The sequence below is a fragment of the Daphnia carinata genome, chromosome 5, assembly GCF_022539665.2.
Source record: "Daphnia carinata strain CSIRO-1 chromosome 5, CSIRO_AGI_Dcar_HiC_V3, whole genome shotgun sequence".
NCBI lineage: Eukaryota > Metazoa > Arthropoda > Branchiopoda > Diplostraca > Daphniidae > Daphnia > Daphnia carinata.
This window is the reverse complement of record NC_081335.1, coordinates 3,015,423-3,035,941: the sequence shown is the minus strand read 5'-3', so window position 1 is coordinate 3,035,941 and position 20,519 is coordinate 3,015,423. Positions and strand designations below refer to the sequence as shown.

At 41.9% G+C, this 20,519-nt stretch overlaps 2 protein-coding genes across 3 annotated transcripts; both read right to left on the bottom strand.

The window, feature by feature from the left end:
* Window positions 1-308: 308 nt before the first annotated feature.
* On the bottom strand, window positions 309-20,502 carry LOC130695993 (mitochondrial pyruvate carrier 1-like). 2 transcript variants are annotated; one of them, XM_057519061.2, is made up of 4 exons: window positions 20,324-20,502; window positions 20,037-20,137; window positions 19,852-19,969; window positions 309-562 (listed from the first exon to the last, which is right to left on the bottom strand). In XM_057519061.2, exons 1-4 carry the CDS (start codon window positions 20,500-20,502, stop codon window positions 538-540), a joined length of 423 nt encoding a protein of 140 aa, XP_057375044.2. In that variant the 3' UTR covers window positions 309-537. The 2 variants fall into 2 exon arrangements, with proteins under 2 accessions (XP_057375044.2, XP_057375043.1); XM_057519060.2 differs by lacking the exon at window positions 309-562 and having other exon boundaries at window positions 19,677-19,969; window positions 20,324-20,501.
* LOC130695964 (uncharacterized) lies at window positions 3,555-18,710 on the bottom strand. Its single transcript, XM_057519024.2, is given in 14 exon segments — window positions 3,555-4,141; window positions 4,210-7,281; window positions 7,347-7,700; window positions 7,761-8,197; window positions 8,263-10,533; window positions 10,601-11,643; window positions 11,708-14,279; window positions 14,345-15,365; window positions 15,430-15,695; window positions 15,698-16,825; window positions 16,903-16,963; window positions 16,965-17,785; window positions 18,356-18,442; window positions 18,513-18,710. Coding segments are annotated over 13 exon segments (13,620 nt in total). The 5' UTR covers window positions 18,363-18,442; window positions 18,513-18,710; the 3' UTR covers window positions 3,555-3,574.
* Window positions 20,503-20,519: the final 17 nt, after the last annotated feature.

Genomic DNA, 20,519 nt, shown 5'->3' with positions numbered 1-20,519 from the left:
AATTAAAACAACGTTTACGAGTAACAAGAGAAAAAAATCCCCTAGTTTATCTACAAAGCAACAAGCATCAGCTTACAGTGATAATCTGGTTTCTTATAGACACACACTCAGCCAATGAGGAAATTAAATTGATTTAGGATTGACAAGGCTTCCAATATCAATTATATTATATCAGGCAACTTCTTATATCAACAGATTTCCAACCATTACTTGATTAATGTTTATGCACCCTGCTCAAGTTGAAGAGTGCATCAACTACATGCTACAAACAATTTAGCAAAAACCCCTCAATGTTTATAAAAGACGAATTTGACCTTGTGCATTCTGCTTTTTTTTTTTGTGAGACACTAAAAATACATGTAAAGGTGAGCATTGTTAAGAACAATTGTTTTGTTGGGGCTTAGATATAGTTCGTGTTAATATTTTAATGTCACTAATAAATGGCACTAACCAATTCCTCTGTAAAGCTCTCTACGTATAATTGGACACATAAGACATAAAACACAATGTGTACTATGAAGAGGTTTCTTCTTTTTTTTAACCATAGTAATGGTTCAAAAACCTGTAGCCCTGAAACATTTGTGCAATAATTATAAAATGCAATAATAATAGGTAATAAAAGGAGCAAATTGTGGAGCTGCACTTTCCAGGCAAATATCATAAATATAATTGAATACAGTGTCAATGCTATACCATGATTAAAACATTTTTAAATAGTTAAATTGCCAAAAGAATTATAATTTTAATTTTTACCTGTCATTTTTCCACTAATCATTGAAACATCCTTTCCAGAATCATCTATAGCTGCAATAGGTATGCCCCAGTTTGCGACAGGTCCCCAGAAATGCGTACTGAGAAAAGGAGGAAAAAAGAAACGTTGATGAATGAAAACGTTAATCATAAAAAGGAAAAAGTCCAATTGAAATTCATTAACTTTGGACTTGACAACAGCTACAATAGCCACGAACGATGGAGTCATGAGAAGGTCTAATCTATAGTACATAAAACAACAAGGAAAAGAGGAGGAGCCTGTGTCTGCCACACTGTGCTCTTCCTGTGATTGGCTGGCGGGGGGACTACCTGAAAAAGGGTTCAGACCGCCGCCGGCTGCAGTGAATCGGCGGGATGGGGATTTGGAAGACTAGAATATGGGTGGAAATGTGGATTTTGGTAATTTTCCAGTCTACGGGAGGGTGGGGGCTCCAGTAGGTAAGCTGACGGCCTGGGATAGCGGGTACGTTAAATAGGAAAAAAAGAGTAGCGTGACGGGCAAAAGCTGTGGGATGGAAGACGGGCAGAGGCAACGAGTGGGTGGACGGGCAAAGAGTGGATAAGCGGCTAAATGAAGCCGACATTAATGACGGGGGGGAAATTGAAGGGACGGGTAAATGCGAACAAAATGTCGATGCTGTTTGGCGGGCCGACGGGCAGAGAGTGCGCCGGCGGACAGACAGGAGGTCGACGGGCAACAATGACGGGTTTCTTGGTGGGCAAAGTGGGTCGGCGGGAAGAGAGTGGGCCGACGGTCGAAGAGGGTGCCGACGGGCAGAGAAGGGGACGACGGGCAGCAACAGCCGGTTTCTTGGCGAGCAAAGTGGGTTGACGAGCAGCAACTTTGCGAGGGAAGATGGATAGAGGCAAAATTTGGGTGGACGGGCAATTATGGCGGGCGTTTTAACGGGCAGCGACTGGGCAAAAGGAATGTGGGTTGACGGGCAGAAAATGATTTGACGGGCAAAGAATGGCTTGACGGGCAGAGAGGAGGTCGACGAGCAACTTCAACTGGCAATGGTGCAGTGATAGCAAGGCCTTCAACTGGCCTATTTTGACGGACAAAAACAATGAGTGGGTCGGCGGGCAAGACAGGGGAACTCTTGATTACGAAAAGATTTAAAAGTAGACAGGCGAAAAAATGGCATGAATCGATTTTCTTAAAAATAGCGTTAAAATACGCTAGCGCCACCTATCCCCCGGCCAACGTTACTAGTATTATGGTAAATTTTCATAAGGAAAAATCTATTGCCCCCCCCCCCCCCCCCGAATTCGAGGGGTAATAGAATTTTGTCTATTGCCCCCCGGAATCCAGATGACGCTGGCAACGGGTACCGGTGCGCCTTTTCTTTTATAGAATGCGTTGCAGACAGTGATAAACTGATAACAAATAGTTTTTTATAATAGGCTAAGGAAGGTTAGGTTACGTTAAGTTAAGTTAGGTTAAGTTAGGTTAGGTTAGGCTAGGACAGGTTAAGTTAGGTTAGGTTTGATTAGGTTAGTTAAGTTAATTATGTTAGGTTTGGTTAGGTTAGGTTATGTTACGTAAATTAAGTTAAGCCAGGTTAAATTAATTAGGTTAGGTTAGGTTTACACCGAATGTTTGAAACGGCTAGCGTATCAGTATGCTAAGGCGCAAAAAAAGTGTCACTAACAGCACTTTGTTTTCTTTTATTTTCAAAACGGCTGGGTTAAGGAGAAAACTAATAGCTAAATCGAAATCAGCGTTCAATTTTCATTATTCTGCGTGAGTTTCATGGAATACAAAAAATACAATGATTTCGATTCAGAATTGAATGCTTGACACGGAAATCAAGGTTATTTTTCAATAGGTCTTATAGTTTTAAAATTATACGTCATAAACACAAGTCGGGCTTATTTTGTCTGGCTTAAAATTTATACCTGCAAGAACTGAAACTCATTGGAATTGAGTGAAAATCACAAGATATACTCAAAATTGAATGCTGATTCCAGTAAAATTGCTATTTTTTTCATTAAGTCAACCGATTTTGAAATACACCTAACATTTTATATAATGCTAGCGCGCCAGTACGCTATAGCGCCAGCCCTATGCAGCAGAAATAGTGCTGTATTTCCAAAATAGTTCACTTGATAAAAAAAATAACTAGGAAACTGAACAGTTAGCTGCAAATTAGTTTATGTGTTTCAAGAAGAAAATTTAATCTTTCTATTATCTGTGAATCGTAAGAAGAATAAGTAATTTTTCTATTGTGACTTACAAATGCTGAATCGTGTACACTGATCGACTGAAAATGTTTCATCTGCTCAACTTATGGTAAAACCAAATCCTCACAGTCACACCAGCTATCCATGCTTGATTATGTGATACCAACACTTAAAACCAGCTTAATTTAAATTCAGTAACAGTTGAATGAACTAAACCTATCAAAATATAGATATTGAATGAAACAGAATGTAAAAAAACGACGGTTGCATTAAACTATATTGCCATATCCAGGTTTTTGAACTTCACTACCTCTCGCCATACTAAATCAATTTCAGCGAGTGAATGGAACTAACTGATGCAAAACTCCATTTTGTAAACACGGCTTACAAAATACAAAGAACAATGAAAAAATTCTTCAGAATGAAAAAAAAATTGTTATAATTTTGTAACCCTCTACTAGAAAAATGGGTTGCCAATAAACTAGGCCAGGTGCGACCTTCACCTTATTTTTTATCACATGTTTAAGGAAACAAATTAGTAATCTTAATTGACATAATATCGGATAACAAGACAATACTGGATTGAAATAGAGACGAGAAGACAAATGACAAAGGCTTATTTTTTGGCAACGGATTCGACAATTAAGAGTAGGTGGCCGAGATGTTCCATTTTCAACTCGGTGGGAATTCCATCCCATTCTGGACCTTCGATCTGTCTGATGGCATACAACAAAGACTTGTCTGGGGTAAGCTCGACCGGGACGGGCTGAGAACCTGATATAATGTTGACCATCTGTAATACAGTTTCAAGGATTCCACCTGGTTGTGCATCGGCTCGTAATTTTTGACTCGTCAGTTGAGCAAGACGTTCAGGCATCATCGTCGTCCAACCTTCTCGGACGCGGCCACCGAAAACGTCATCACCTTTCATTCGCGCAACAATGGCTTTCAGCAAACCAAAAGCGTGACGAACTTCCAATTTTAAATGTCTGTTGAGGACGCCTACAGTGGCGTTCGATATATGGCGTTCTGTCAAAACTTCTGCCTGCACTAATTCCTCCAACACGTCGGAGATGTAGTTCTTCCGCACCTTGCTAACGACTAGTGGTTCGGTATTTGAATGAAGATGCGTGATGACAGAAATGAGGATCGACCTAGCCTCGGCCAAAGAGCGATTTTTTTCCTGCAATTTCGTAAATAAAACGAAAAATGAAACACTTTTTTTTAAAGCATAGTTCCCTGATAACGTACCAAATCAGCTAAGATGATCTCCTGGAGTTGTGGAGGTATGGCAGATGGCTGCCAAGGGATAGAACGCCTCTCCAGACTCACAAGAAAATTTCCCGATTCCATATCGTCTTTGAACACAAATTCTGGGATGACCTCAAGAGACAACTCTTCTGCTATGGTACTACCAGCCGGTCCTAAAATGGCAGCCATTGCGAATGACTCAGCAAGCTGTAGAGTCGACCGGTCGATGACATGATCCCGAATAAAATTATCGACCTCTTCAGTTGAAACGTGGGCGTAGAGGGATTCGTCGAAATCAGTTAAAGCTGCAGAGCTCGAACATGAGAGTCGGACGCGTCCTGAGCCTCCTCGACAAAGCGGTTGAATAAAGTCAGTAAGGGCGATGGATGAAGCAGCTTCCACAGCGTGACTCAATAGTTGGCAACTGAACGTAGTCTCCGGCAGTTCATTGCCAGCCAAAATCAGAATAAGCGGTGCTTCTTGATCAAGTATTGTTTTGGGTCTAACGTTGATATCAACTTGCTGACATTCGAAATAATCCAGGAAAGTTTTCTTCTCCGTATTTTGCAACTGACTGAATCGATCCCACAACTGTTTAAAACCATCAAACAGGCCCATCACATGATCCCTGGTCGCTACAGGGCGCCCGCGATCTAATAGGACCACTTTCTGAATAACGATATCCGTGATTTTTTCCAAACCCTGGGCGATGGTCACACGGTTTGCTTCCTCTAGAGTTATTTCTCCTGCCAAAACAGTGCGAACGAGAGCGACAAAACGCAAAGCTTCTCCAAGGTACTGCAACGCATTTAATTTGGGCATCCAATTTTCATCATCCAGTAAGAAATCCAGGAAAGGCAGAGTTTTGCGGAGTTGACCGTTCCTGGCCAGTTCTAGTTGTAATGTTTGTCGATCAGCAAAGACTCTTCTTGCATAAGCCCAATGCGATGTTTCGTTGTGCAAGAAGGATTGCCGTAATACCTTCGATGCCGCATCTGATTGCCCTGCGATGTGATCGAGCTCTTCCGCTAGGTTTACTTGTTGGTTCAACAGTCTTGTTAGCCCATTCTCGAAAGTTTCTCTTGCCTGTGTTCCGTTAGCAAAATCGGCCGCTTGTGTAAGACATGAACGGTCCTGAGATGCGAGTAGTTTGTGAAGTAACAAATGGCCAATGCGGAACTTGTCCGTCATTGCCAATTGTGGTCTAGATGCCACTAACAACTGACAGAGTAGGTCTAGATGGACGATTATATGATTCGACAGAAGCCGAATCAATGCGTGACGATTTTCATCTCGCTGACGTTCAGCTAACGGAAGCGTCAGAAGTAGATGAGCAATGGCGTGTTGTTCTGTTCGTGGATTTAAAGCAGCAATCATCAGTGCCAATGAATTCAGCAAGAGGGCAAATCGGGTGACAACCGGTGAACAGTTTCTCACAGCAAAAGTTGGGGTACGGGTGGCATTTCGAGTCACGTGAATCCCGGTCGGTGGCTGAAAGTCTCTGGCGGTTGCTCGTCGAACTCCAGCCCGTGGATTAGGATAAGCTTGACTTAGGGCAACGCGACAATTGACGCAAATGGATTCTGGCGTAGGATGCCCACAGTTTCCGACACAATTCAACGTTCCACAGTTACAAACGAACCAACGGAACGCCTCCAATGTAAAGCTGGACAAATAGGGATGATTGTCAATGCCCGGAAGAAGATATTGCGACGTGGCAACTAGATTGGTAGCCATTTCTCTTAGTAAGCGGATCTTTTTGGTTACGAACACATCATACGCGTGATAGGAGAGTCGGGCGATGAACGGAGCCCAATCGGGTTGAATTTCGCGTAGTGCAGGATAATGCTGGAATGCCCCAGTACCAAAACGATCCCCATCCATCAAACGCTCTTGGAATACATTCGCTGTAGTGGTAGCAGATTGTAGATCGAAACCTAACGAAAGCGGAGATAAAGTCTTGATGGCATTGTTTACAACCTTGTGGTGATTGAGTTCTTGAGCTATTCTTGGATTGCGGAACATTCGGCTCAGTCTAGTTTGATCTCCTTCATTGGAGAAAAACCGCAAGATGAAGAACAGCAAGGAATCCGTGAGGGCTTGGTCATTCTGGTTTTTCCGCCAGCCAGACCATTCTGCTATAACATTCTCGACTCCATTGTCAACTTCAGCGATTTGCTTTCGAATGTTGGCTAGTCGTTCAATGCGATCAACAGTCCAATCACCTGTCATGGCAGCTTCTATCAAATCAAAACCTGGTTCGGCGTCCTGGTTGTTCCGGATGTCTTGGTCGGCACACGCGAGTAAGGCACGTAATAAATTGTAGGCATTGACATTCAATTCGATAGACGGCCGGTTGCATCGAATGGTTAAGAGAAGATCACCCATAACTTTTTTGCCAGAACGAGTTGACAAAACCGTTCGTACGATAACGGTTAGGAAGCGCCATGAGACTCGCAGACGGAAATCAGGACTTAAAAGATACTGCAGCAAATCTTGAATGTCACGCGGATTGTTTTTTCGTTGTTGGATGAACAACTCAGCGACACGCTCAAAGAAGAACATGAATTTTTGGTACTCTTCGAACAGGGTATCTACCATTTTGGCACTAGGGGTACGCAAATGAATAACTGGATGGGTCTCACCATCTTCTGTTTTCCCAATTGTGGTAAGCGGACTTGAGCAACTTGAACAATGCCTGTCGATATTTCCTTCAGCAATATTATTTTCTCGTAATACAACTGAGTTGGTAGTGGGGCATTCTGCCAGTATTTTTGCAAGCTCTTCCGGAGAAGTACAAGACGAGGTGCTTTTTAACAAGGCGTACAACTCAGCTGTTCGGACAATTCGGTTTGTTTGGCCAGCACTAGTCATTTTTGGTCGAATGACGGATTTAATGACTAAATCTGTCAGGCTATCAAATAGCCTGTGAGGTCTAGAAACTTGTAGTTCTGGAAGTCTGATGTCCGAATCTGGATCAAAGAGCAATACACGTTTCGTGATTCTCAAACTAAGCCAAAGCTGTGGCAAATCTTCCACGCGATCTAGCAGGTTCGTAAGCGCCGGACTCAACTAAAATCAAAATAAATAAACATTTTCGTTGGAGTACTACAGATTAAAAGGCAACTAATAAATACTTCAATTGAAGAAATTGATGACATGAATTTTTTTTGGGACTTCATAACATCGGATGAAGCCAATATCCCCAAGGATAACCGGGCTGCTGTTTCGGTGAAAAATTTCCAATTGCGTATCCTGCTCGTTGCCTCGCTCCAAAAGTCAACTGTATCCGCAGTCGCGAAACATGCAATGCTAACCAATTCAAGTGCTGCAATTACTTCTGCTTCCCAATGCTCCCAGTCAAGGAAAAACTTGGCTGGCTCTTCAAACAGACTGTCAACAATATAACTCATCTTCGACAGCGGCACTTTTCGCAAACAGCGATGCAAATGTGGAGGGATGCGAAGCAAAAACCAATCAAGAAAGTACGCCTTGAATACAATAAAAATAAAAATAATACAATGTTTTCGTCAAGTTGCATACATACGTACCTCTTTAATCTCTTGCGAATTTTCATCTTCGTTTTTAGCGACACGCTCTAAGAGCCATTGAAGTGGTCTGTTGAGACGTGGTTCTGTGCGTTGAGCGTAATTCATGTCGAAAGATGCTAGCAATCGACCAAACGGTTGGGTGCAAGATCGAAATCCAACAGGCATTTGGGGGGGAGAGTCGGAAGAGTTGAGCGACATCAGGCGGTCGGGATAATTTGCGGTAACAAAGTCACACCATAACGTGGCGGTGGGTTGATCAGATATGCGCCAGATATCACTAACAAGCAAAAAGTGTGCAAGAGGGTTGCAAATTTTGTGCTTGAAAACACCCCAGAGGCCCTCCATTAGCGAAGAGGAAGAATCAAAACTTGGATCGTTCACTGCATCGACTACATTCCAGGTTATGCCGCTGTCATTCAGTTGGGCCAGCAAGCATTCTAATGAAAACAAAAATAGCAGATTAAATCAAACATTTTCTCAAAATGGGGAAAGTCAAATTTACCTTTCATCAATTTTATCAAGGTTTGGTTGTTTGGCAGTCCTAATGCTATTCGGACGCCGCTGTAAAATTGTCCCAAGCTGGCGCGTAACGTGGCTAGACTTGTTTGCAAAACTGGGCCGAGCATTTCAAGTAATAATGACTTGAATGATCCAGTTGACATTTTCTCAATAAAACCCGACAAAGTTTGGTCGGAAGGCGATTTGACGAATTCGCCTAGCGGGATTCGATGGTGGTCTAATTGGCCGCCACGGACGGCCTCATCTACGAAACAATAATCCCAACCATCACCAAAGGAAAACACCCAGTGCATATTCATAGGCCGAGGATCGACGTGCACGACGACAATGACACGGCATTGTTTCTTTTCAAACCGCTGCTCTATTTCGTGCTTGGCAAGCTGGAATTGTTCTATCGGTCCAGACACTGCGTCATACTGGACAATAAGGCAGAAGTCTGGATCAGCCAAATCTTCGTCGTTAATCGATTCCAACAGCTTGACGAGTTCAAGTTCAGTAAGGATTTCAAAAAGCTGAATGGTGGAATGGCGGTATGGGGAAGACACAGCAAATACGATTTCCAAATGACGGTGCGTGTTTGTCATAATAACTATCCGATTTGATTTGACATTGCGTAAGGCGTCATCTATGTTTTCCAAAACAAAATTATGACGGTAGCGCCGACACACGTCCAGCAATTCCGTGTCGATGCTAGGATCCCTTTCTAATTTGATCATGGACATTGGGTTGGTCGCTCTCATCCAGATCGTGGTGGTACTGTGTTGATCTTCATCTTCATTTTGTTCAAGTTCCATTGGTATGCCTCCATCTTGTAAATAAAGGGCCAATGCGGCGAAAGACTCTTCATGATATCCGTAGATAAATTTCTGTCGTTTGATTGTCTCCGCAACAGCTAACCAGAGCGGATGTGATTCGATACCCTTTCGGTGAAACTTCCCGGCGTCATCTAGGAGATGAGAAGGTCTTAGTTCGTGCTTCTCAAATCGAGACAAGATGGCTGGCGACATCAGCTCTCGATTGAGTGCAACGTCTGTGTCTTGGAGGGCGATGATTCGAAACGGACCGTTAGGAAGTGCTATAGCTCGAATGGATGGACCAAGAGCGATCTGCGTCATGGTAACCTCTCCTTGAGCCCAATACTGCTGATTCAGCACCATGTAGAGAGATTCGAAAAGCTGATCAGCGTGGCACAGAATTAGAACGCCGCCCGATCGGATAGCTTGTTCCACTTGACGTAATTTTCTTGTCACGGCTGTAACTTGCAAATCGCCTGGAAAGCAGGAACCAAACAGAACATTCCAGTTCGTTCCATCATCCAATTGCCTTTTAACATAGCGATTGAGTAATTGTAGTCCAATCATCGATCGGTTAAGAATCATTAAATGTCTGGCGATATGAATCGATAGCGGTTTTGAAGAATCTTGAATGTTTGCCACAATCAGGTTGAGTGGTGATGTAACTGGAATGACGTCCAAATTCATTTCGAGGTTATTAGCTATGCTGCTTCTTACCAATCTTCTAGCTTTTTCATGGCCGCCAAAGTTACGAACTGCTGACTGAATCAATAGGTGTCGAGAAATCGTGTCAGAATCAAAAACGGAGCAAACGAAATTCTTGACGCAGAAAAAGAAATCTCTCATCGAGAAAAAATGGCCTCCACCAATATCTTCTCTTTTGTCAAGTTCTTGATATGTGCTGACAACACTTTCTAGGCTTTCAGTTAGCATCTCAATGATGCGCTCTCTTGCAGATTCTTTAGCGAATTTAACGATCAATGACTCGGCTAGCTGTTTCGCCGATCTTAACAGATCTTCCTTGTTGGCTTGCGTGCGTAAAATCAAGATTCCTCGGTTCACCTGGGCAGCATCCACCACCCAATTGCTGAGGGCCACGACTGAATACGGCGACTGCTGCTGTTCTTCGCCCGATGTCAGCACGGATTTGCGCTCCAGTTCGGCGTGCAACACCTTGATAGGTTTTTCTGGCGACATGTCGGCCAAGCCGAGTTCATCCAGCACCACCATAGCAAGCATCCTCTTCGGATCGACGCTAAGTCGTTGCGCCGATTCGAACAGGGCTTTGAATCCAGAAGATGTCGACATCGGTGAGCACTGGAAATAGCGCTCTGTAATGGCAGGCAAATCTCCTAAATTGTGTCGGAGTGTGTGATTGCCCGGTGAAAGTACTAATTTTAAGATTTCGACCGACAACGACTTCGATGATCCAGGCCGTCCAACAATGATCAGAAATATTCCTAGTTTTGTACAAGAAATTCGCAATTTTACGAGAATAAGAAATTAAACTGAAAAATAAGTGGTTACCGTTTAGGACGCAAACATACAGAGCAAAAAGGTTTTCGCAAAGGGCGTCATTTAAAGCAATTGCTCCTGAGCCGATAGATGCTCCGTGTGCCTGTTCATAAAGCATTTTGGCGATGATTCTGGAAACTTCAGTCATGTTCTTCGAAGCTGATTGATCCTTTCCGAATACATTCTCCAAAAACGTTTTTCGTTTACGGAATCGGAAGGCGTAGACAAGGTAAATGGTCAAATCGGCTGCTACTGTCACGTCTCCATTTGAAATTTTTTGACCAGCTGGTGCTAGACAAAACCAATTGAAAAGTTGGACAGCTCGAGTGGCATCTCGAAGTGACACCGCTGACTCCGGGTCGACACTTAGCGCTCTTGCAACCCGATGACTCCTCTGAACAACGGAAACAAACCGTTTGACGCGCCCGGGAGTAAAGTCGGACCTAGGCAACCCATATTGACAGATTTCTTCAATATACGTGTTTTCGGCTTCGTTGCAAAGGTGACCAAAATCATAAATGTGATCATAGAAGGCGGCCGGTAATTCGTTGACTCGATACACCAAATCACGTGCGTCGGACCGGGCACCCCTGTTCTCACTTTGCGTACTTTGGGCAAAGCGAAAAGCCAGTCCGACAGCGGCTTCTTTATCTGCCTCGTGCAAATGACGATAAGGATTGGCGGCAGCCATTAAATGTAAATTTTCTGGCAAAAGTGTCCCATGGCAATGGCGGTCAAGCATAAGTTCTTTGAAGAACGCGATGACGTGTGGATCTGCGGTGTTCATTTCGTCGAAGAAGAGGAATACCTGGGCTTCAGGGTTTCTCGATATGATTTTCACAGCAGATTCGATCATCTTCTCTACATCTTCAATAGTTGTCCCGCTATTAACATTGCAGACTTCAAACGTGTGACCCAGCAATGTCTGAATGAGGAAGCGGAATAGGGCACTTTTTCCCACGCCAGCCTCTCCGAAAGCTATCACAGGAAGGCCACAACGGATCCGATACAGAGCAAACATCATTTTCGTGATGTTATCCCCAGTCAGCACATACCTAGAACAAGTTGAATTCAAACTGTTGTCTTATTTGGGAAAATGCGAAATCAAAATTAACTAACCCTTGATCTTGTCCAACCAACTCGTTTAAACGTTGACTAGCTGCAGTATTTTTGGGATCGCTATCCAACTTATATACTTTGACTGCACTGGTGGCAGTTCCATCCAAGAGCAAAAGAGATCGCATAGCGTTCAAGATGACTTCAGCGCCATCCTGGCTCTGCATTAGATTTCGGAATCCGCGTAACTCTTGAAAATGGAGATACTGCTGCTGCAGAGTGGGGAGCAAGCTAGCATGGAACATGCTTTTTAAGGCTTTTGCATCGCGTCCCACCACATTCATACCAGTGATAAATCCATCCTCATTCAGTCCCAGCAGGAACATGGCTCTTTGACGGTTCGTCCAGTCCATTTCGTTTAGCTTCTTTCCTTCATTGACTATAGACCAACACCGGTTGATGCTATCATTGGCCACTTTGAGCAATAAATTGAAAACATTCAATTTGAATACCCCAGCTAAATCGTCACTGTCAAACAGATACACAGCTGAGCCATTAAACCACATGCTAGTTATCATGGCGCAAATGTGCCGATAAAGGAAAGAGGCCATGGCATTTAAGGTACTAAAAGTCGGCGTAGTTCGATTTTCTGTATGTTGAAAGGAATCCACTAGGAGATCAAAGGTTGAATCTTCAGGCAAAGGATCAATCATGAGGGTTTCGGGAAGAGAACAAATATCATCCCACGTCCGTAATCCTTCCTGTCCTGCCTGTTTAAGTTGTAGGAATTTTCCGGTCGCCACAAGGGCGTTGGAGCGGTTGATCGTCACTGGTTGTCCAAGAACACGGGGCATCGCAGCTAAATCGTAGCTGAAAAAGGATTTGTTGCATTCACATACATGGTGTTTTCCTAGATAAGCTATGACTGGGAACTCCTTCACTCCAAATGGGGAAGCGAATTCCAAAGCAATACTGGTTCGGGTAGAGATCATCCAATATCCTAGCTTGGCCTTTTTCGGATCAAAGAGTGCTCCATGCACTAGCAAAGAGAGTAAAATGTCATTGAACTCGAGAGAAACAGAATGGGCGACATCTAGATGAAGATATGCAGCACTTTTTCTCGACTGACTAGAAAGGTTTTCAATTTTCTTCAAACTGGCAAGAAGTTCGTCAACGGAGCCAGTTCGCACACATATGCGATAATAATCGGGACTAGGCATTTGATCTGCAGCTTTTTGCATCGCTTGTTGGCTCTTGCCGCAACCCGGCAATTTTGAAGTGAAGAAATGCAGGTTGGCCGCATTCGGTAGAAGACTGGCGAAACAATGGCGCAGTTGGTCTGCTGTGAAATTAACTTCTAGCAGACGATCAGAAACGACGCCAAGTCGAGCACCAAGTGATTTTGTGGACTGGACCCGATGGTGGTGCTGGGCCAGCAGTAAAAGTTTGGCGCGTCGTTCGGGTAAGACTCGATCGACACCTTCACGGATAGCACAGGCGCAAGCTGCCGTGAGTCTCTCGACGTGAAGGATTATAAAAAAATCCGCTTCAGCCTTACCAACAGACCAAAGTTTCATAAATCGCTCGACTTCTGGCTCGTCTGTGTTGGTCGTTACGAAAAGAATTCGACTTGGCTCTATTGATTGATTTGTAAGCGAAATAAACGCCGCCAAAGAACATCCTACTAGAAGTTCTCGCGGGACGTTGAGAATGACGACGGCTTTGTCGATAAAGTGAGACTTCAACGTTCGACCATATGAAACGAGGAATGGTGGAAGGTCAAGTTCACGATTTTTCTGGTGAAAAACGGCTTCGATAAGTTGATGAAGTTGTCGAAGAATTGTGAATAGCTGAGCAACAGAAAGCCAGTCTTCATCACCACCGATACAGGGAGTTTCCCGAATAAGCTCGTTAACTAGTGTGTCTATTTTTGACGCCCCAGCCGGTAGTCGAATCTTCAAAATTGATTTAACATCATCGATTTCGTTTCTGCCGATCAAATCTGCTAGCTGAAGAAGGTAACCACGCGAAAAAAGTGATAGGAAGGGCATTTCTTCTATTTCTTTCCAATTTTCGGTCCACTTTTCTAATTGATCTTGCATCACTTTGATTTCCGTTTCCAAATCAGCAAGCTCAACAGAAATGCTATTACGGAAAGTGAAGGTAATGCAGCCGGATGCATAAAGGTGACGAAATACTTCAGATAGCTTCTCGATTAGCCCGACGTTCCGTCTAATGCGACCTATCAATTCTTCGCTATCGTCTCCATCATCCACCGCAGCCATATCCAGCAGCTGGAAAGCTTGTTTCAATTCTTCCATTGAAAGTAAACCGGTCGGTTTCAGGCGTATTTCGATCGAGTAGGATTCATTTTTGGGGTGAATAGCAACTTGGCGAAGTTTGGTCAGTTTTTCTTTGGCGTCTTCTGAGGGCGAAATGACACTAGCGCGGATAGCGGCTTGAATTTCAGGAAGCATGTTAACCAACCATTTGCAATTGATTGGTTGGACACGGCCAGAGATGCGCTGCGCAAAGCGTTCTTCTGAGGCCCGGACAACTTTTAATAGATCTTGATATGTCCTAAATTCATTTTGAAGGAAAGGAGCGATCCGTGTTCGCAACGACTGAAGTTGGCCTGTGAAACGAAAAGATGGTATTATTAGATAGAAACATATGAAAAATACTAGTTTAGAAAACTACCATAGGCCTCAAGCAAAGTTCCTTGTAAAATTTTCCCCATGGCTTCCATGTCTTTTTCGGTTTTTTCTCTCAGCCATTCGATGAGCGGAGAACGATTTCCGTCCGTGACCAGGGAACTGATAAACTGCATCGCATTTCGCGTTTCAGGTCGCTCTGGGTCGATATTAAGGTCTTCATTCACAACTTTAAGAATTCCTTTTTCTGCAATTTGAGCCAGTGTTGTTGTATCCCAGTTTTTGATCAAATTGGTTTTAACGAAATTGTGCAGCGCATCTATTGGGCCCCTTTCGCGAATAGTGAAGAATCGAAGTGCCGCTACAAATGGACCGATAAGATGGCGTAAATCTTGAAGGTTTTTGAAATTTCGATATGCTGTTGCAACACCTTCCACACTCTGAATTTGCAAATGTCTTTCTGAAAGAATATAGGGATCTGATTGTAATTTAACGATTTCGTCCATGCAGATGAACGATGTGCTTCCGTCGGCTACACGGAGTGCCAAACGTTCCCATTCTGCTGCGCATTCACCGACGAATGCTTGCAGATCATTTCTGTATAATGGTAATGTCTGTGCAGACTTCACCATTGGATGCCATATTTTCTCTATAAACAAATCACTCTCTTTTATTCGGAATAGCCATCTAGCAGACGGCAATTGTAACGGTACTGGTAAGTTGATGGCATCTAGTAAAGTTAAAATGCTCCTTCCCGAATCAACGTCTTTAAGATAACTCTCCCACTCTTTGGGATCCAAGATATGACGGGTTTCTGGTTTACCGACGTTTTCTTCGTTGTCGTTTTCTTCGTTGTCGTTTTCTTCATTGTCATCTTCTTCAAGGTCATTTTCTTCTTCGTGCGCATCTTCTTGACTGGTGAACATGACATCTGAACGGGAAAATCTGCTATAAAGGGAAACATACAAGTTGTGTCGCTCTCGCAATTCGTCTATCTCCTGGCGAAGTTCGTTTTGTGTCCGATCACTAAGTCCAAAACTTTTTAAGCAGTCAAGCAACTGAAGGTCCTAAAAATGACGAATACATCATTAAAATTGAAGTTACCCTAGTACTAAAACGAAATGAAATTACTTGAAGACTAGCCAACTCAATGAGTGGAACACGTCGTTTCCGGACTTTAATGAGTATGTCGGCTAGCTGGTCCAAGTGGTTCTCCAATTGTTCCACTATGGCTTTGGTTGCTCCTTTACGGTAGGGTTTCAAAGTATTGTCTACCGATGTACCGGATTTTTCCAAATTGGTATATAGATTATTGAAGAACTTTCGGGGCAATCTGCCAATTGCTTTCTGAAGGTCCACAACTTTTGCACGTTTCAAGGAAGGGATGTCCTTTTTTTAGCTAACCCGAGTAACATCAGTTTTATTGTAGGAATATCCTGAAAGGAGCCTGATTTCACGTGATCCAACGTCATTTTTAGCAGTATAGCACTGATTTTCTCCTTGACTCGAGGGAAACTCTTAAAGCAATTCTCATCCAGCTGGCCAAAGTAACGATAATCATCACGATTGAATTTTGAATGCGTATCCAGTGTCTGAGAAACAATGTTTTCGACAATAGGCGTCACGATCGGAAGCATATAATCGGGAATGCAACACGCTACTTTTGCGGCATCCGAAAGCTTTCTGTTGAAAACAGTTCTGATAGCTTCTTCGAATAATAAGCCCTCTTGTGACAATGACCGTTTCACGTGGGAAGGTTCACAGCCGCTCTTCGAAGTCGCAGCCTGCGCAAGTTTGGCTGATTTTAGCAAAACCATGTCGTTAGAAGTATTGTTTTCGGTCTCAGGGATGCCACGGTTTGCAGCTGAAATATTTTGATAAACCTTTTTCATAAACTCTGAGCGCAGGATCTTCCTGACATCTTCGACGCTCGTCTTGTGAACAAAAAGGCGCTGTAGTAAAAGCGATTGGAGAATTTGCTGATAGTTGATATTTTTTTCGAAAACAGGACGCAGGTTGAAATATATTTCATCGATCTCATTCCAACGGACTAGATGGTCTACGACTCTATTCCTGCTGTCTGGATTGTCTAGTAGTACTTCGGGAATCTCTTCCAGTGTCTTTAACATGGATTCTGAAACCTCCTGTGGTTTGAATTTTCTAAGTGCTTCTGAATAGCGATTTAAGCGAAAAAGAATCCACCAGAAATCCTGTCCAGCGTAGCAAGCGATGTTTTCGAGAATAGTTTTAAAATCTTGACGTTTGCGTTTCACACTACTAAAATTATGCAAATAAAGCGAGAATTCTTTACTATTTGGTTTTAAGATGTCGATCATTTTCGTCGAATAGACTTCCATCTTGCATGCCCCCACTATTAGTAGCAATAACTGATCGAAGTTAATTTGAAGTTCGGGATTCTCGAACCATTTGTTAAGAAACTGCAGAAAACCTTCGGAAGACTGCGCCCCTGTTGCTTGTTTTACCTTTACGAGGCATTCACTTATAAACTCCATGGCACTATCCCAATCTGAAAATGAAATGTTAATTAAACAAGGAATAGTCTCAACATTTGTGTATGAACGGCTTGCAGATGTAAGGCAATACCTGGTAATATGTTTTCCAATGTGTGGTCGAACACGATTCTAAAGAAATTGAAAGCTATTTTTTTCTTTTGTTTCTGATTTATGGAGATACGCTTTTACGGCTTCCCAAATTTTTGCAAACACTGATTTAGGTTTCGGTTTGAAAACAAAGAAATTCCAAGAATCGGGCAATAATTCTTCAGTCCGATTGTCCCAAGTTCCCTCTCCTTCATATTCTATCTTTTCGTCGGTAACATTGACGTGAACAAATTTGAAATTTGGCTTATCTGTTGAAGGGACGGGAACAATGCCCTTAAAGATATGAAGGTCTTTGCCAATTTGCACCAATGGTTTGAATTCTCCTTTCGGTTGTTTCCATTTTCCTAAATGCTGATCTTCTCCAATTATCGCTAAATCATAATTTTTAATTAGAGGCGCTGCTATAAATACGGTGGCTGTCCACTGATCAGTTTTGGAGTGCGGTTCAATTTTCAACTTCTGCTGTTGCACATGATCAGATTTGGCTGGCAATTCCATTTTTACTTCGTTTCTTTTTGCCATTCCTTGGTCATTGGTCTTGGCATCTTCTTCAATTGTTTCATTAAGTATAATTTGTTGAAGTTCCGCAGTTAAATCGAATTGGTCCTGGTCGACAGGTTTGCTAGCTAAACATTTAGAGCCCTTCCCATCGTTGGTCACCGACTCAAGAGCAATTGCCAAGTCCTCCCGGCCATCAACTGCCATTTTCAATTGCATATCCTCCTTTTTCTCATTTGGAGGTTCCGGAATATCAGGCGTCATTTGGTCTCGAACCTTTTCGACCACTTGTTGGTTCATTTTCTTGCCACTTGATGATGACTTATTATGATTTGTCAATTCGGAATTTCTTTCTCTGCTACCCATTTCTACAATAAAGTGTGTTCGTGAATAAATGATAATGCGGCTAGTTGGTTTATTTGTAACCATGCATACACATCTATAAAAAAATTCCACTGTCCCCCTGACTGACAACTACCATAAAGTTACCAAGCAATTTTTTATACTACCAATCTTATTTGGCAATGGAACAGTCTGGTATTCAAAGAATCTCATTGTTAATTCTAGAGAATTCTTAAATTTAAAAAAGGCAATTTCTACAACATACTTGACGTTCCAAAACATTGGCTTGGAACTTTTATGATACAGCGTAAGTGACAAATAGAGCACCCGCACAAATAGATTTCGTGTGTGGGTGGCAACATGTCTTGACATACCTTGCCAAAACATTTGCTTAGAACTATTATGATACAGGCATATTAGGTTAGTTTAGGTTAGGTTAATTAAGGTTAGGCTAGGTTGGTTTTAAGATAACCAATAACCACTATGTCCCCCTATATAGGCCTGACATGGCAACTACTAGATGTTTTACATGGAATAACCTATTATACCAACTAACACATGCCTTCTAACTAGTACATTTTACGAGAATAACTTACCATCCATTTGCAATTACGGGCTTGGTGAAGAATCAAAGAATTTCTTTATTTCTGCAGAAACTCTACTTGCTTGATACACAGTTTAAACTGAAATGCAAAACCACAAATTTCACAACAGGCTCACAAGCAATGAAACAATAAATTGAAAATTTTATACCTCAGTTATCATCATGGAAGACTTGTAAAACTTGTTATCAAGGCACAGGTAAGCTCATATCTGTTCATGAAAATTCGTTTCAGATAAAGATAATGTTAGTAGTCATGGTTACAGTTTAGGGTGATTTGAAACGTTCAATTTACAATTTCGTAATACGTGACTTACAAGACGCTTTTTCAAATATTTATCTTGATAGTTAAAATCATGTATTTTGCCTTTTTTTCGCGCTACAATCGCTACAAAACATAAGAGATATTCGTAACTAGCCAGCTACATACTACAACCTTAAGACGTCTGAGGCACAGTGGCGCCATGAGACAAAAATAAGCAAAATGCATTCAACGCCATCTAGGTAGGGTAGCTAACATTATCGTTTAATTCGTATGGTTAACACAGTAGGCTACCCTAGTACCTTCACGTTCCAAAATATAACAATTTCAAACATTCTTGTGTTTGAATAACACAATGACACGACGGCTAAAAATATTGAAAGCTGCTCGAAATAAAAAACATGAAATGCAATACTAAGCTCGGCGAACGATGGGGAAAACCAATCTGACGAAAACGTTAGATTCCAAAAAGAAAATCGGAGTCCGCGTGTCTACATAGCGCGACTTTAGCATAAGTATCAATGTTTTGGTATACTGAACCTTGTCAGAGCCTTCTCCAAAATCAAGCTTTTGAACCTACATGGGAAAAACTGAACTTTTTGTACCTACATAGAAAAAAATAATAATAACAACGTTTACGGGTAACAAGAAGAAAAGAAAATCCTCTAGTTTATCTGCAAAGCAACAGGCATCAACTTACAGTGATAATCTAACTTACAGTGATAATCTGGTTTCTTACAGACAGTCATTCAGCTGAAGAGGAAATGAAATTGATTTAGGATTTGCAAGGTTTCCAATATCAACTATATTATATCAAGCAACTTTTATTTATTTACCATTTAGCAACATGCCTGCCTTATATCAACAGATTTCCAACCATCACTTGTTTAATGTTTATGCATCCTCAAGTTGATGAGTGCATCAACTACATGCTACATATAATTTAGAAAAAAAAACCCAACATTCATAAACAAAGAATGTGACCTTGTACATTCTGCTTGTTTCTTGTGAATCTAAAAATACATGTAAAAGTGAGCATTGTTAAGAACAATTATTTTGTTTGGGGCTTAGACATAGCTCATGTTAATATTTTCACACCACTATTCAATGGCACTAACCAATTCTTCTGTAAAGCTCTCTACATATACTTGTACACATAAGACATAAAACACAATGTGTACTATGGAGAGGGTTCTTCTTTTTTTTTCCCATAGTAATGGTTCAAAAACCTGTAGCCCTGAAACATTTGTGCACCAGAATTGGTAAAATGGCAGGCAAAAAGGAGCAAATTGCGGGGCTGCACTTTCCAAGCAAATCTCATAAATATCATTGAATACAGTGTCAATGCTTTACCATGATTTAGAAAATTTCAAAATAGTTAGAAGAAAAATGGAATTTAAATTTTGATTTTTACCTAATGTCATTTTTCCACTAATCATTGAAACATCCTTTCCAGAATCAGCTATAGCTGCAATAGGTATACCCCAGTTTGCCACAGGTCCCCAGAAATGTGTGCTGAGAAAAGGAGGAACAAAAAAAGTTGATAAAAGAAAACTTTAATCATAAAAAAGCAGAAAAGTCCAATTGATATTGATTAAGATCGGACTTGACAACAACTACAATAGCCATGAACGATGGAGTCATGAGAAGGTCGAATATTACGGTACATTTCCATAATGGTAGAGGGTTTTTTGTAATTACCTTGTCAGATAATCTCGCATTTCTTTGTTTGTTAGATAGTTAATTGCTCGTTTCGCAGCCATGTTTAAAAAAGAAACTAATAGTTCACAAGTAAATAAACATATATCTGTATCCACCAAGCAGCCCACGTATTTCAGGTGCGTCTGCTCGTGATGAAAACGTGAACACGATCTGGTCATCTAGTGGTTCTTAATGG